Source organism: Chelmon rostratus, chromosome 21 (genome assembly GCF_017976325.1).
Source record: "Chelmon rostratus isolate fCheRos1 chromosome 21, fCheRos1.pri, whole genome shotgun sequence".
NCBI classification, from domain to species: Eukaryota; Metazoa; Chordata; class Actinopteri; order Chaetodontiformes; family Chaetodontidae; genus Chelmon; species Chelmon rostratus.
This window is the reverse complement of record NC_055678.1, coordinates 14,400,006-14,416,298: the sequence shown is the minus strand read 5'-3', so window position 1 is coordinate 14,416,298 and position 16,293 is coordinate 14,400,006. Positions and strand designations below refer to the sequence as shown.

General features: G+C 43.5%; 2 protein-coding genes across 4 annotated transcripts in view; one reads left to right on the top strand and one right to left on the bottom strand.

Annotated features, from left to right (window-relative positions):
- Positions 1 to 12,760, top strand: part of LOC121624875 (myoferlin-like) — a 26,502-nt gene extending 13,742 nt beyond the window's left edge. For 2 of the 3 annotated variants that reach the window (XM_041962829.1, XM_041962828.1), the window contains 33 exons: positions 13 to 205; positions 470 to 625; positions 835 to 966; positions 1,102 to 1,265; positions 1,935 to 2,049; positions 2,335 to 2,437; positions 2,687 to 2,829; positions 3,002 to 3,172; positions 3,482 to 3,575; positions 3,682 to 3,759; positions 3,919 to 4,100; positions 4,212 to 4,370; positions 4,552 to 4,653; positions 4,740 to 4,901; positions 5,028 to 5,193; positions 5,283 to 5,359; positions 5,495 to 5,551; positions 6,902 to 6,913; positions 7,014 to 7,112; positions 7,211 to 7,339; positions 7,542 to 7,697; positions 7,789 to 7,880; positions 7,979 to 8,149; positions 8,272 to 8,420; positions 9,375 to 9,514; positions 9,604 to 9,692; positions 9,779 to 9,874; positions 10,073 to 10,214; positions 10,343 to 10,442; positions 10,782 to 10,975; positions 11,487 to 11,596; positions 11,747 to 11,894; positions 12,109 to 12,760. In XM_041962829.1, coding sequence (XP_041818763.1) covers positions 13 to 205; positions 470 to 625; positions 835 to 966; positions 1,102 to 1,265; positions 1,935 to 2,049; positions 2,335 to 2,437; positions 2,687 to 2,829; positions 3,002 to 3,172; positions 3,482 to 3,575; positions 3,682 to 3,759; positions 3,919 to 4,100; positions 4,212 to 4,370; positions 4,552 to 4,653; positions 4,740 to 4,901; positions 5,028 to 5,193; positions 5,283 to 5,359; positions 5,495 to 5,551; positions 6,902 to 6,913; positions 7,014 to 7,112; positions 7,211 to 7,339; positions 7,542 to 7,697; positions 7,789 to 7,880; positions 7,979 to 8,149; positions 8,272 to 8,420; positions 9,375 to 9,514; positions 9,604 to 9,692; positions 9,779 to 9,874; positions 10,073 to 10,214; positions 10,343 to 10,442; positions 10,782 to 10,975; positions 11,487 to 11,596; positions 11,747 to 11,894; positions 12,109 to 12,147 — 4,120 coding nt within the window. In that variant the 3' untranslated portion in view covers positions 12,148 to 12,760. The remainder of the gene's footprint in view (positions 1 to 12; positions 206 to 469; positions 626 to 834; positions 967 to 1,101; positions 1,266 to 1,934; positions 2,050 to 2,334; positions 2,438 to 2,686; positions 2,830 to 3,001; positions 3,173 to 3,481; positions 3,576 to 3,681; positions 3,760 to 3,918; positions 4,101 to 4,211; positions 4,371 to 4,551; positions 4,654 to 4,739; positions 4,902 to 5,027; positions 5,194 to 5,282; positions 5,360 to 5,494; positions 5,552 to 6,901; positions 6,914 to 7,013; positions 7,113 to 7,210; positions 7,340 to 7,541; positions 7,698 to 7,788; positions 7,881 to 7,978; positions 8,150 to 8,271; positions 8,421 to 9,374; positions 9,515 to 9,603; positions 9,693 to 9,778; positions 9,875 to 10,072; positions 10,215 to 10,342; positions 10,443 to 10,781; positions 10,976 to 11,486; positions 11,597 to 11,746; positions 11,895 to 12,108) is intronic. The other variant, XM_041962830.1, reaches the window with a different exon arrangement.
- Positions 12,550 to 16,293, bottom strand: aarsd1 (alanyl-tRNA synthetase domain containing 1). The gene is made up of 12 exons (XM_041962831.1): positions 16,184 to 16,293; positions 15,642 to 15,770; positions 15,385 to 15,544; positions 15,187 to 15,244; positions 14,935 to 15,091; positions 14,671 to 14,787; positions 14,352 to 14,482; positions 14,189 to 14,255; positions 13,819 to 13,910; positions 13,589 to 13,643; positions 13,414 to 13,508; positions 12,550 to 13,326 (listed from the first exon to the last, which is right to left on the bottom strand). Exons 1-12 carry the CDS (start codon positions 16,220 to 16,222, stop codon positions 13,188 to 13,190), a joined length of 1,239 nt encoding a protein of 412 aa, XP_041818765.1. The 5' UTR covers positions 16,223 to 16,293; the 3' UTR covers positions 12,550 to 13,187.

The window sequence follows — 16,293 nt, the reverse complement described above, 5'->3', positions numbered from 1 at the left end:
TTGCTCCTTCAGTTTCCCAACACCTGAGCTGGAGGGCCGCTCCAACCTGACATCTCTGGATGTCCAAATCAAGAAGCTGCGAGACAGCACTTTGATGACCATCATGAACGGAGCCAGACGCATGAGAGAGGAGGCCACAGAAATCTGTGACACTCTGTCTGACATCGAGTCCTGGGCAGAAAAACTGAAAGTGATGGCTGAGGAGGTACAAACACAGCAAGCTGAAATAGTCACTGTAATGCATTTAGATTTTTCATCAGTTCAGAAGTGTCCCCTAGTGCATAGATTATTTGCATCTCAGGTAAAACCAGTCTCACGTGTGCAAAATTTGGGGAAATAATGCAATAGCATTTAAAAATAAGGCAGGACCTCTATCCTAATCAAAGGACAACATGTTTGCTATTGCCTAATTCACCGTCTATCCATGATTCTGCATGAGTTCACGTGTTTGTACCATTACTGTGTCCAGCCGCAGAACAGCATGCCTGACGTGATCATTTGGATGCTGCGTGGTGAGAAGAGGGTGGCCTATAGTCGCATCCCTGCTCACCAAATCCTCTACTCCACATACAGCGAGCAGGCCTGTGGACAACACTGTGGCAAGACACAGACTGTCTTTTTACAGGTACACATCCTGAGTAAAAAAAAATACATAAAGGAAAGGTTGGAAAACTTGATGAAGTCGTCTACAGCTTTTGTTTACTGAAAAGAGTCAGTTAAATTCCAAACTGGTATTTTACTATTGGGCTCTGAGGACTAAAAAGTCCTGCACTGGAATTCATTTATCTGAAATTATAATGCTCATGTGATCTTGTTTTCCCCCTTTCACCTCAGTACCCCATGGACAAGAACAAGGGCCTGAAGGTGCCAGTTCAGATTAGAGTCAACATGTGGCTGGGTCTGTCTGCACATGAAAAGAAGTTCAACTCCTTCTCCGAGGGAACCTTCAGTGTGTTTGCTGAGCTGGTATATCATCTCTCTCACAACAAAAAAATCCAAAAACATCTACTTTTCCATATTCACAAAGGTCGTCTGAAGATTATTCAGAGCCAGCAGTCGGGGCAGCACCTGAAACAAAACATGTCCTCTTTTGCATTGTAGTATGAGAACCAGGCGCAGGTGTTTGGGAAATGGGGAACCACGGGCCTGGTGGGCCGCCACAAGTTCTCAGATGTAACAGGCAAACTGAAGCTGAAACAGGAGTACTTCATGCCCCCGAGAGGATGGGAATGGGAGGACGACTGGTTCATTGACCCAGAGAAAGCGTGAGTCGTTGTAAATGGGAAACACTGCAAGAGGAAGATATTATGATAAGAGTCAGATTTGTTATATTTATGCGGAAGTTCGTCTTAACTTTAATGGAAGTTGTGCTGCTGAATGTGCCCCCCCCCCAAACACACATTCTGTGGACTGCAGAGGAAGTGGGCTAGATCGGCTCTCTACTGTTAACATTCCTCTCATGCCATCAACCATGATTATATGACAAAGTACCAGAATGTGCCAGTGAGCTGAGTTATACACTTACTTTTTTAATCTGTCACCCATCTGCATATCATAAGTGAACCGTTGCAATATCTCAAAGCTTTATGTTAGATAATATATGAAGTAAAAATTGCTAAGTGGAGCATCAAGAGGAACAACATTTGAATAAACATTTTGCTTGAGTATGGCCAACAGTTGGGTTACTCCCAGCATGTACACACAGTCACTGTTAAAACAAGCAGAGCTTTTTCTCGCTCTCTCACACTGCACTAACGTCATTTTACAGTGGTTAGAGTGTGCATTGGTGTGCCAGGATGTCTTTTTGATGCTACCACTGGAGGGTGCCAAATTTCAAACACTGTGGCTTGAAGTAGCCGTAAACAGTACTAGTAGTTAGGTGTGTTTTTCTACTCCACGCACAGATGGTACATGTGTTTGATTTTGTGTTTCAGCCTGTTAACAGAGGCGGACGCCGGACACACCGAATTCATGGATGAGGTGTTTCAAAATGAGACTCGCTTCCCCGGTGGAGAGTGGAAGGCTGCCTCTGAGCCCTTCACTGATGTGGTGAGAAAAGCACGCTCACATGCAAATAATGTGCATGTCGGCTTTAAATGTCGCACACACAAACACAGATCATATTATTCCTTGTTTCTATGACACATAACACCAATACATGCATGAATATCACCCAGACCCTCACTCGTTCTTGACCTTGATGGCAGTTGTTTCCCACTCAGCTTTCCTCCAGATGCCTATGATGGATGAGTGATTTATAGCCTAATACATGAGTAGGCTAAAAAACTAATTTAAGAATGCAGTTGTGCTTAACTGAAGCTTTGTGTTGCGCAGAATGGAGAGAAGAGCCGTAACCCTGGAGAGTTTGATTGTCCTCCAGGTTGGATGTGGGAGGACGAGTGGACTGTGGATGACAACAGAGCCGTGGATGATCAAGGTGCAGATATTAGCAACTCACCAGCTCAAATCTGTTTTTCAACCTGTTTGTAGTCATGATTCAAAAAGGCGGGACTGAAATGGCCAAATTGTGTTGCGTGTTTTCTTATTTACACTCATTCTTGATAGGTCACAATAGTAATAATAAACTCACATGGTGAAATCTAAACCATATGTTCTTGTTTCTAAACAATAATGAAACAAAGGAAATTTGTTTGTGCGTATGTGTCTGTGTGCGTGCACTTTACAGGCTGGGAGTATGGAGTGACCATTCCCCCGGATGACAAGCCTCGGTCCTGGGTCCCTGCAGAGAAGGTGTACCACGTCCACCGCAGGAGAAGGCTGGTTCGACCTCGTAAGAGAGCTGCAGGAGCTGCTGGGGCTGCTGTGGAGGTCAGCATAGGACAGTAGGGCAGCACTGCTGTATATACTGTATTGCATATATATCTTTTTATATTATAGGAAGCTGAATTTGCAAAACCCAATTGTGATTATGTTCCACAGCTTGATAGAGACTTCACAGTTTATAAACTTTACTAATGATTGCAACACTTTTTGCTGACAGAGGCGGGACAAAGGTGACCCTGAGGGCTGGGAATTCTCTTCCCTGATTGGCTGGAAGTTTCACAGGAAGGAGCGTTCATCGGACACATTCCGTCGAAGGCGCTGGAGGCGGAAGATGGCACCAGAGGACCGGCTTGGAGCATCTGCCATCTTCCAACTTGAGGGGGCACTGGTGATTAAAGAAAACAAATGCTTTATCATTTCTGATTCGAGCTGCTTGTTGGGGTCAGGGTCTGGTTTCATAAAGACAGCTTGACTGTGGCTTAAATAGTATTTGTCCACATACGAGTCGGAGAGGAAGGCCCGGGAACAAAAGCATGAACCGGATCTCAGCTGAATGAGTCACAGAATATTACAAATATTTGCTTATGCATGAAACACATCTACTGTGCCATGGTGTGTTTTTATTTGGCAGTGTGTGTGTGTGAGATGCATGAACATGTAAGAAGCTCTGAGATGTCCGCTTTGGTTTACTCTGCAGGGTGTTGATACTGAGGTGAAAGAGAAAGGCTCCAAAGCTGATGCCACCAAGCTGTTTGGTGCCAATACGCCCACTGTGTCCTGTTCCTTTGACAGTGAGTGACTCATATAGTCACACTAATGAATATTCATGCACATACAAACATATATACATAAATATATGCAACTGAATGATGATTTTTTTTTATTTTTTTTTTACAGGGTCACATACATACCATCTCCGTGTCTACGTCTATCAGGCTCGTAACTTGGCATCTATGGACAAAGACAGCTTTTCTGGTAAGATTCTACTCGCTGGTCAGAAAATAAATTAAATGATAGGTTTTAATACCAATATTAAGACTGCTGATGGATTTCAAGTTTTACCTTTCAAGTGAAATGAGTCTGAAATGAATAAGTCATGGAAATATTACACCACCTGTTTTCTTTCCGTCACAGATCCGTATGCACACATTTCCTTCCTGCACCTTAGTAAGACAACAGAGAAGCTGCGAGCAACGCTGAACCCGACCTGGGACCAAACTCTGATTTTCAATGATGTGGAGATTTATGGAGACCCCCAGAGCGTTCATCACCGCCCCCCTGATGTTGTACTGGAGTTCTACGACAATGACCAAGTGGTAGGTTGTGTCACAGAACGGTTTATGCTGCTGCATTCAGGTGAATTTGCCTCGAACGACAGCAGCAGCTGAAGGCGTGAAGCTGTAACTGACATGTCATCCCGTGCGCAGGGGAAGGACGAGCTGCTGGGCCGCAGTGTCTGCACACCAGTGGTGAAGTTGAACCCAGGCATGGATCAGACACCCAAACTGCTGTGGCACCCCATCATCCAGAAGGGTCACAAGGCAGGGGAGGCACTGGTGGCTGCTGAACTCATCCTCAAAGACAAGGTTTGCCCTGAAAGTAATGGAGAAGAGGCGACATTATGCAAAAAAACCACAACTGTGCTCTCTAAAGTTGTTTAATTTTTCATGTCTACTAATATATTTCATGATCCTCTCACATCATAAGGCATATTACCCAGATATGCATACTCATTCAGTTCATCCATAGCCTCATGTCTCTGTGTAGTCGGGCGACGCAGATCTTCCCCTGGTTCCCCCAAAGAGAGCAGAGAACCTCTACATGGTTCCTCAGGGCATCCGGCCTGTGGTGCAGCTCACTGCTGTGGAGGTAACACAAAACCTTTGGACAGTGTTCCTCTGGAGTGACACACGTGATGTCTGTGAAATCCCTCCTGTGTTTTTGTGTATATGCAGATTCTAGCATGGGGCCTGAGGAACATGAAGCCGTACCAGCTGGCATCAGTGTCTTCACCCAGCCTGGTGGTGGAGTGTGGGGGACAGAGGGTGGAGTCAGCGGTCATCAAGAACCTGAAAAAGAGCCCAAACTTCCCCAGCTCTGTCCTCTTCATCAAAGTGGTAATGTCAGGGTAACACAAGTTAGGCGGTCTGGTTTAAAGTCTTAAATAGTCGTAAATCTTTTGTCCAATACTGTAAATTCACACTGGTATATTTATCTGATATTTCTCACCCCCCCCCATCCAGCTCCTTCCAAAGGATGAGATGTACACACCACCCATTGTGCTGAAGGTGATTGACCACCGCCCGTTTGGCAGGAAGCCTGTGGTGGGTCAGTGCACCATCACGACTCTGGAGGAGTTCAGGTGTGACCCGTACGTCATCACTGCGGAGGGAGCCATGTCCTCCAAAAGTAAGGAGGCAAAACTTAGAAAAATCTGATTCCACTAACGCAGAGAGACAAAAAGCCATGTTCTAATGTTGTCCTAACACTGTTTTCAGTGGCTCTGATGATGGCCTCTCCCTCCAAACATGTCTCCATTAACATGGAAGAAACAAGACCACTGTTAGAGGCTCAGGTAAACCACCGCAGCACAAGATGACTTCTTCCTCACGTTGTTCATAACTCTGTGTCATGTTGCCTCTTGTCACTAAGAAGTGCAGAATTTGACTCTCAGGTCAAATTTGACAAACCTTATTACTCTGGCTTACAGTTCATGTACAGTATGTCAGCTGCTGTCAACAAAATGGCTTCCCCTACCTCCTACTTTGTATGTATGGTTATTTATTCTAGCTTTCTAATTCACGCGGCTGGGCACCGATGACACTGGAAGGCTGAGATCACTTAGTCCACAATGCTACGGCGAGCTTGACAAAGGCCTCATAATGATGTTATAATGCCACTAATCTATGTTGGAATTGTCACAATAATTGCAATCTAATTGGCACTGATCTAATGAGCGCATTTAATTGTTCTTTTCACAGCGAGGGCGTAACATGTAAATGAGCCCTGGAGCTCACAGAGGCCCACAGGCATCTAACTCACGTGGGAGCTGATTTTGCTATCGGACCATCACTTGCCATGATGTTGCTGGAAGCAGTTATGAATATTCTACTTAAAGAAAAAAGCTTTGAGAAATTTAATTTTCCTGCCAAGAGTTGGATGAGAAGATTGATACCACACTGTCTGTACACTAAATATGAAGCTACCGCTAGCAGCTGGTTAGCTTAGCCTCTGGCCAAAGGTCAAAATCTGTCGACAGCTCGCTAATTTAATCGTTCACTCACTAATTTGTTAAATTGGGGCAAAAACGAAAAAACAACACATTGAGGCGTTATGAGGGCCGGACTATTTCTTGGACAGGCGCATTCAATTTCTAGTGTCTCTGTTGGTTGTCAGGGCTTCAGGAAGTGACGGCACCTGGCCTGTAATGCTCTGCAAACTGTTGTTTTTACCTGTTTTTTGTACTGCTCTAACAAACAAGACCTAATGTAATAATTGATTAGTGTGTTGATTAGTGAGCTTTAGAAATGCTGGTTGGAAGATTTTGCTACCTTCAGACAGAGACAGGCTAGGTCTTTCCTCCTGTTTCCAGGCTTTATGCTAAGCTAAGATAAACAGCTGCTAGCTGTAGCTTCATATTTAGTATACAGACATGAGGTTAGTCTCATCTCATTTAACACAAGGAAACAAATAATCCCAAACTGTCTAATCAGTGCGATGTTGTGAAACAAATCCCTCTGATTTATTAACATTAAATTGGTCATAATTCAAAGCCGCGTCTCACTCATGGCAGGCATGGATGCCACTAAACCACTGATGCCATGTCGCAAGTGAAGGGATAGAAGGTGTTAGTGGGCCAGTTAGAGGCCCAGGGCCTTAATGCAGTTGCACATTCTGCACGTTACCTGTGTTACGCCCTTGTTTTCAGATTTGCTGTCAATCGTGAAACTGCTCTCCTTATCATCATCTTCACCATCATTCACTGTTCCACTTTCTTATCAATATTTGTAGCCTTTTGTTTGTACTGTATGCGTTTTTGCATTCATGTTACTGCTGTATGTGTATGTAAGTGACTTGTTTTCTGTTTTGCGTCTTGCTGCATCTTCTCTCTCCAAAGCACGAAGAGAAGGTGAGAATAAACAAGAGAATATTTTAGATTCTTCAGATTCTTACACCAAATGCAGCAAACCGTATTTATGAAGATTAAAGCTGTGTTATTCATTCTTTAGGAAAAAGAGACAGTTGATTGGTGGAGTAAATTCTACGCTTCAGTTGGAGACCACCAGAAATGTGGCCCTTACCTCAAAAAAGGATATGACACCCTCAAAGTAAGTCAGTCTTATTTCTTCCCACACAAAACACTTTACCACTATCAGATTACTTGTGTGTTTTTGTGTGCATCCTGGCTGTGACTGTGTATTCGCAGGTGTATGACTGCAACCTGGAGGACGTCCTAGAATTCAAAGGACTGACCGATTTCTGCAGCACGTTCAAACTGCAGCGAGGCAAGAATGAAAATGGCGATGACGACCCCACTGTGGTTGGAGAGTTTAAGGTAGTTTGACACCATTCAGGACGCTAACACTTGATTAGATACTATCAAAGTTTGTGTAAAAGACTTTACTAGTAGGTAATATGTGTTGATTAATTTACGAAGTAAACCTGTAAAATTAGCTGAATCTCAGCTCAGGAGCCAGCTCAGTTCTTAAGATTTACTACTGAGAACAATTAAAATCTGAGTGTTCTTGTACATGCAGGGTTCATTCAAGGTGTACCCTCTGCCAGACGACCCAGGCGTTGTTCCTCCTCCACGTCAGTTCAGAGAGCTGCCAGACAGCGGACCTCAGGAGTGTCTGGTCAGGATTTATGTGGTCCGGGCCATAGACCTGCAGCCCAAAGACAACAATGGCAGAGTGAGAATGAATCTGTCTTACCAGCAGATTTTGACACACGTTGACACAGTCAGCACCTTCTGCTTGACCTTGTGTTCTCTCTTCTGCTCAGTGTGATCCGTACATAAAGATATCGCTGGGAAAGAACACCATTGAAGACAGAGACCATTACTTACCCAACACCACCAGCCCTGTGTTTGGAAGGTAAACACTACGAATGGGCACGTTAAGCATTGGTGAACATTATATGGACCATATTATCCAGCGCACCATCTCACTTCTCCTCCCTTTGTTTTGTTTAGGATGTTTGAGATGACGTGTTTCCTGCCCCAGGACAAGGACCTGAAAATCTCTGTCTATGATTATGATCTCCTGAGCCGTGATGAGAAGGTCGGCGAGACCGTCATTGACCTGGAGAACCGCTTCCTGTCCCGATACAACTCCTACTGTGGCCTACCACAAACCTACTGCATGTAGGCAAATCTGGGCGTGGGCAAGGGGGAAAAACACATTTAAGTGATAAAAATAATAATAGATATGAATGAAACATCTGCAGGAAGGATTCATCAAATTGATGTATTTCTTTGCATCCTAGTTCTGGTATCAACCAGTGGCGGGACCAGCTGAAGCCCTCTCAAATTCTTGAGACCCTGGCTCGTCTGAAGGGCTTGTCCAAACCCAGGACTGAAGACAATGGCACATCACTCACTTTCAATGGCAAAGAGTACACGCTGGCTGAGTTCGGTAATGTCAATGGTTTCAAATGTAGAAGTGTGAATGAGCGTGCTAGAATCTAATTTTGATTGTGTGAGAGTGAGTTATTCTATGTCCACATCAGTTACAGCTATTTTATTTACAACCAGAGGAATTAAGTAATAACTCATGTTTGGCCTCTATTGGTGATGAAGGATTTGCAACAGTGTGTGTCTTTGGCAGAACTTATAATGGCCTGCAGTTCATTTATTTTTTCCCCACGGTCTAATATATGCTTAATAAATAGAGATAAATCACCTGAGCTTTAAGTCAACATTATCTTTTGTTAAAGAATCTTCAACTAAGGCTTAACTTTCCTCCCATCCAACCCTGTTATTGTTCATTCAGTTGCTCAGTCGAACAGGCTTGATCAAGCCAATATTCCTCAAGGAGAATAAGAGTTTACAGTCCTGCAGGCAGCTCTGTGAAGCTGTACGTGCTATGAGCTAGATGCTAATGTCAGCATGCTAACATGCTCAATGACACTGACAACACTAACATGATGATTATAGCTTTAACCACTTTGTGCAGTATCTTAGTTTAGTTTGTTAGCATGCTAGCATTTGCTAATCAGCACTAAACACGAAGCTGAAGCTGATGGGAATATCATCAGTTTTGCAGGTATTTGGTCAAAAACCAACGGATTTGACAAATCAAAAATTGTGCTGGATGATGGGGCGAGAGTTCAGGATCTCCAAAGTTATCATCCATTCTGAGGGGAACATGAACACCTTTAAATTCCATGGCAAGGCATCCCTTAGTTATGGCGATATTTCATTAAAGTTAATTAAAGTGTTAACCTTGTGGTAGTGCTAAAGGGAAAATCAGAGAATGACTCTTCCTCTGGGGAGTGTGAACTTCTTGACAGTCATTCACTCTTTTTGCCACATCTAAATTGACTGCTATAATGAGTCTAATTAAAGATGCAACATATTTCACATCCAGAGAACAACAAGGAAATTCATCAGCACTTGGGTCCGGCCCGAGAACGACTCTGTCTGCACGTGCTCAGAAAACAGGGACTTGTCCCTGAACATGTGGAGACCAGGACCCTTTACAGCTCCTTCCAGCCTACTCTCTCTCAGGTTAGATCTCAGAGCTCACACATACTGTGTCTGTATATATCCACTCTGACCCAGCTATTCTGTAAAACCTCTATGTTGTGTTCTTGTAGGGAAGCCTTCAAATGTGGGTGGATGTTTTCCCCAAAACCATTGGCCTCCCTGGTCCTCCCTTTGACATCACACCACGCAAGCCAAAGAAGTAAGCGTGGTGCAGCTTTTCAGTACTTCATCAGCGGCTCACATCGGATGAAACTGAGCTAATGTTCGCTGTGCTTGATTGTTCAGGTATTTCCTGCGTGCTGTCATCTGGAACACGACGGATGTGACTTTGGATGAGACCAGCATCACAGGAGAACACATGAGTGACATCTACGTCAAAGGGTGTGGCTGATGAATCATTCAGCTGAACTTTAGCCTCTGAATTTTGCCTTTCTCATTGGCAGCCATTTCTAAAATCCTCTTTTAGCTTATTTACATTGATTTTATTGATTTAAAACCTTTAACTGTACAGTAGAAGGATCATGTGGAACCTATTGGGACATGACGATGAACACTCAGACCTGTTGTTCCTGTTGCCAGCTGGATGCCGGGGATGGAGGAGGACAAGCAGAAGACTGATGTCCACTACAGGTCTCTGGACGGAGATGGCAACTTCAACTGGAGGTTCGTCTTCGGGTTCGACTTCCTGCCTGCTGAACAGCTCTGCCTCGTGTCCAAGAAGGTGAAGCTTGTCTGGACCAGTCAAGAATTTTGTCTTTCAATAAAAGAACAGCAGATGAAAAAAAAGAAGGCCCATGTTGTTGAAATAGCTCATCTAAAACATGTTTTCACATGCTCTTTATTCAACAGGAGCACTTTTGGAGTCTTGACAAAACCGAGTTCAGGATTCCCCCTAAGCTGATTGTTCAGATATGGGATAACGACAAATTCTCATTGGACGATTACCTCGGTAAGAGACTTCATTTAAAGTTAAACCAAGATTACTTGTTTCAAGTTAAAAGTCAAGAAAGTTGTGAGTTGAGAGGAAATTGGCCACAGTGACGTAGCACACACTTCCAATCAAACTACAGTATCACACGCAGATCTGCACACACACGCCAAGAACATCATGCCATATTACACCGATGTCCCACACAAAGATACTGCAAAGATGTCGTACATCAAGATACACACAGATCCAAAAAACTGCACGGATTCTGTGCACCTAAATATTACACAAGTGTTTGGTTTACCCTGAATCCACCATTACAAAACCACAGCATTGCAGTATAACACTCTGTGATCCCAGGCACACTGGAGCTGGATTTGCGTAACCTGGTTCCCCCTGCAAAGACCCCCGAGAAGTGTTCTCTGAAGATGAAGGATGTTCTGGAAATGGGAGTGCCACACAAGACGGAGCATGCCAAGTCTCTGTTTGCTCAGCAGTCAGTCAGAGGCTGGTGGCCCTGCTCTATTGAACAGGATGGAAAGAAGGTCCTGGGTGTAAGTATGAGTAGAAAGTACACCAAGAGATACATGGCCAAATGCTTATTTGGCAGGTTCAGACCTGCACTATTGAGTAAAAGAATGAACCACAGTGGAGTTGGATGGGAAGAAAGTTAAACATTACTTGTTTCAGGAATTTTGGAATAAAATCAAGGACAATGTTGACTTAAAACAGTTTCAGGTTTCATGCCTTCCACTCGTCTCCAGCCTGCTAAAGAGTGACTGACAGAACAAAGTCAGTACTTTCCCCTCAGACTTGTCCTTGTTGGTCTCATAGATTTCCATGTTTAGACTAATTTCACTGGAATTTGGACGCTGTCCTGTTTATTTTAGGTCACCAAATGTCAAACAGTTTATATCATTACTCCTGAAACTAAAAATCACCTGCTGGAGCTTGAACAGATTTCTGCTCCATTTGAATATTCCAAATGTGTCAGAGATCCTCAATATTATTATTATCAGTATTATGTTGCTGTATTTTGCTCATTGTATCTGCTTGTGTTTACAGGGTAAAGTGGAGATGACTCTGGAGATTGTGAGTGAGGCCCATGCAGATGAGAGACCTGCAGGAAAAGGCAGGGACGAACCCAACATGAATCCGAAACTGGACCCTCCCAAGTATGACTGTGAAACTGCAGACTGGATCTCTGAAAACATTTCCTTAGCTCCCATTCAAATAAATAAATGGTTTGGACGACTAAGTGTACTTTTACTTTTATCACGTGGGCTAAAACACCCTTCTCCTCTTTTATTCTCCGTAACCATCAGACGCCCAGAAACATCCTTCTTTTGGTTCACCAACCCATGTAAGACCATGAAGTTCATCGTATGGAGAAGGTTCAGGTGCCTCTTCATCGGACTCATCATCCTCATCATAGTGGTTCTCTTCCTCGCCATCCTGCTGTACTCTCTACCGGTAAGGACAGACAAGCAGGACCACCTGACAGTATACTGCTCACATATTCTGAAATCATTTGCTTCAGTTGGTATAGTCTAAAGCACATACAGCGGTTCCAAACAGAAGTGTTCACGGTTACGTGCTCTTAAAGGGCAGTTGATGTCAAATTGTGAGGCTGTCTGCTTTACTAGAGAGAAACCGTGAGTTGATCGGTCTATTTTGCCTTTTCCAGAACTACATCTCAATGAAGATAGTGAAACCACTACAATAACTCTACAATGGAGGAGGAGAAGTAAAGGAGCTGAAAAGGACTATTCAACATGTGGACAGGATCACACTGCCTGGGTATAAATACTGCCAAACCCTCTCAATATCTTCTGTTACTGCCTGTAGTATTTTATAGAGGTCTATGCTGCGACAGACTTGTTTCAAAACCACTGCTTTTATCACACACACACACACACACACACACAAACTGAGTGATGAATAAATACAACCCCCTGTACATTTTAATGCCATCCAACACAACAGTCCTGTAATCAGCTCTTATCATTTTTGTTTGCTGGTGATGGTGTGTGCAAGAGGAGGGAATTTTATTTCATGTATTTTGGGGTTATGTTGTATTGGATTGCACATTATTGTAAGATGTTTCTTGTATTTGTTCTACTGTATGTAAGATGAGGTGATGAGTTTCACTGAGGTAGTATTTAATACAGGACTGCGGTGCTTTATTGCATTACACTGTGCAGCTGTTTCTATTTTTCTGGTCACTCAAAGTAATCCTGCCAAAAACGACTTACAGAAGAGGAAAGAAAGAGTCGAGTGTGTCTTTTGTATATTACATTTTCACAGATATTTTAAATTAAATACGTTAAATCATTCAACAGGTGTTGGCGTCCATTTCAGCAGTGGGAGAAAAAATGCATGTTTAATGTGTCAAAACCAACAGTGAGTGAACAACAGGATGCTAAAAGAGCTTTTTTCTTCATGAGGCATTTTTCTTTAAAATGTATACTGAGGTGCCCCTGAGCCAGGCACTTAATGCAGCCTCTATGTGTTAATGTAAAACAAAATGAAAGCTGATCACACAAAAATAAGGTTTAACAGATGAGAGTTTACATGAAAACCTTTAACACTCAGATATGTACAGCACATGTTGTACAAAAATCCCAATTTTATACATTTTCACAGAAATGATCAATTTCTTGGTATGTGCGCATTAAGACATCAATTTGTGTCAGCGTGTTAATAATCTAAAAGTAAAGCTTCCCATCATATAAAATGTGTATTTTTATGGAACCGTTGCAGGGTTTATTCTTCCTCTGAGGCCAGATGTTTGCAGTGCTGCTGCAGCAAAGCCTCCACCTCCCCTCTTTGTGCCAGGTTGTTAGCTTTGCCTTGGAAGCGTCCGTTTTTTCCTGCCCCCTTCCCTTGGAGAATCTCTAACACCCTGGAGAGCACAGAGAAACATCCAGCGATGACCTACAGTAAGGTTTTTAAGGTAGAGGGTAAATAAATATGTGGTGGCGTCTCTTACCGAGGTCCCAGCTCAGCCACTGGTCCACTGGGTCCAGCCAGTAAAAACAGGCCAGGTCCCTTCTCCTCTCCAACAGTCAGGAAAACCAAAGTTTCCTGAGAGCAGACAAAAATGGGGCTTTACAAAAATATGTACCTGCTAATATCAAGAACTAAGCAGTCGGTTATTGTCTTACCTCAGTGTTTATTTCATTAGCAATGATATTCATGAACTCATTGTCACCTTCTTTTCTGTAGAAAGAGACAGAGACACCATTTCCTTTCTGAAATAATATTCATGCTTACACTTTCAACTTGACCAGGTCTCGTTAGTGGTAGTCTGGGTCGTTGTTGCTGAGGGTTTTTCAACATGTTTAACGTCAGGACAATGTATCATGCTGTACCCGCAAATGAGCCCTTCTCTTACTTGTGCAAGCTGAAGAAGTTGCCTCTCTCGGGGTTGCTCTTGAAGTTCTGAGCGATGAGGACAGCCATGTCTCGAAGCAGGCCCAGGTTAGTCTGCCCAAGATATTTTCATGATGGTTAGGGAGGCTATCTGCAATGTATTATGTTGCAGCAAACTTATGGATGTGATACAGCGCTCCTCAAAATGGAAAGACTCATTCTCTAAATGGGGCCCTCTTCTGGCAAGCAGCAGGAATTGCTTATCTACGGCTCGCAAACACAAAACAGCACAGGCGGGGAGGGAGTCTATAACCAGAATAAATAATAAACTTTATTTGTATAGCAGCTTTTAGCATGCAGCACAGAATAAATCACAGACGTAACGTTCTTACTTTCTGTAGTAGCTTAGCAGACTTCTGCAACTTGTCAACTGCCTCGACATGCTCATCAGGTCCAGTTCTGTTAAAAGACAACAAGGATTTTTTTCACTTCAAACTTTGTGCATGAGTTGAACTGACGTCTGGGATATTTTGATCATTCAGACTTTAAACTTACTTCAGGAGTGACACCAGCGATCTCTCTGTGCTGTAGCTTTTCTCAGCATACTTCAGTACCCTGTTCCCCACCAGGAAGATCAGGTTGGTTTTGTTTTTCTTTCCTTTCTCAGTTCCCAGTAGCTTTATTACCTAAAATTCAGACATAAATGAAATGAAGCGCACCATGAGTACTCTATTAGAATCACTTAAGGTACACCCAATCCTACAAAATACAACATATAGATATGCGTACAGTAATGTATGTACACTTTCACAGCTTCAGAAGTCTTAAAAATTATCCTTAGGTTGCGTGTCTGCATATGTGTGTGAATTTCCACCTGTAAGTGACTGAGGTTAGACACATGGGTTCCACAGCACATGTTGGCATCGATGCCCTCGATATCAATTATCCGAATGGGCCCTGCGTGGTCCTCTGGGAGCCCTCGGCTCCTCACCTGGTTCACACACAACTCATGTCACATACAGTTCTGTTTGTGTAACATCTCTCTTTCTCTAGTCAAGTGACTTGACTTTTGAGTCATTGAGCGTACAGTAAATGGGCTGCATTTTAGCACCAGTGAGTTCAATATCAGCATATGCACCTTTTCCACGGCAGGATCATCTATAGAGAGGAGCTGAACAGTGACAGGGACGTGGGCTCTGATCTTTTCGTTTACAGCTTCCTCCAGGGCCTGGAGCTGGGCAGGTTTCACAGAGGGAGTGTCCAGTTCAATGGTGCTTCTCTGACGCCCCAGTTCCCTGAAGACAAAAGAGGTCAATAAAAACAGACTCCAGAGGTAAACCCACATGTTTCTGTGGTTACAGAAAAAGGAATATGTGCAGAGGTGACGTACCAGGATGTGGTCTTGTATCCGAAAAAAGTATCTGCCAGAGCTGTGACCAAGTGTTGACCTGTGAGTCAGGAAAAACAGCTTAGAAAGAGCGTATAATAATATATGATCACAGTCATGCATTCATGGTTCGATCTAGTGAAGGAGTTACTCCATCCTATACACAACAGTCCCTGACCTTTTGCATTTTGTGTTCGTCACCTGAGTGCTGCTGCATGTGGTCAAACCTCCTCTCCCAGTCCACCTTCACCTGCACCTCCTGGCCCTCCTCCAGAGGTGAGCTCACAAAGTGCACAGCTTCAGGCCCCTGCCTCGTCACCCTCAAAACTGGCACGTCTCCAATCAGCCCGTGGTCATCTGGCTGAAGGAGGACAACACAAAACATGAGAATTATTAGAGTAATATCGTATAGCATGGCTCTTACTGTAACTTCTGGTACGAACAGTTCCCTCACTCACCTGGCCGCCTCCCTCAGGAAAGAGGATGGTGTCTTGAAGCTTGACATTGAAGCCCTTAAGAGTTTCTTTCTTCCCATTGACTTCTTGTTTGAGCTCCGCTGGGCAGCAGGATACTACGGAGGTGACAAACTGAAAGGAAAACCATGAAACGCACACGAATGCTTTACGGGAAGAGACCGGCATGCAGCTGCAGGTGAGTGGATGTGGGCATAAAACTTTACTCATGTCTGGGTTTGCACAAAAAGAGAAGCGTAAAATCAACTGCGTGCATTTTAACTGAAATGGGTGGCTAGCTAGTAATACACTGGGCTACTTTGCGAAGTCACAACATTATATAATTCCACATATAACGTTAAAACTTTCCACTGTCCTATAATAAAGCAGAGTATTAACGTTAAGTTACAGTGGGTTATTAAGTTAGCTCGTGCTCTCCAGCTGCTCCCACCGTAGTTAGCAACCATGCTAATCACTTTAGCAGACAATCAAAGTTACATTTCCGCCAGGTGTTTTCGGTAATGAAACAGATTCAGACAGTTTCATACCTCTTTCATATAGCAGTCTCGCTGACACTGAAAAGCCATTCTGGAGTGGTTTTGGGGACAAACTGAAGCTGAAACACGCGTTTACTGTAACACAGCTATCTTTGACAGCG

Coding starts and splice junctions, on each gene's coding strand:
- aarsd1 (XM_041962831.1), bottom strand. CDS start 16,222: ATGGCTTTTCAGTGTCAGCGAGACTGCTATATGAAAGAG. Junction 14,788..14,934: donor ATGATCCTGCCGTGGAAAAG/GTGCATATGCTG, acceptor TGTGTGAACCAG/GTGAGGAGCCGAGGGCTCCC. Junction 14,256..14,351: donor TCGCTGGTGTCACTCCTGAA/GTAAGTTTAAAG, acceptor GTCTTTTAACAG/AACTGGACCTGATGAGCATG.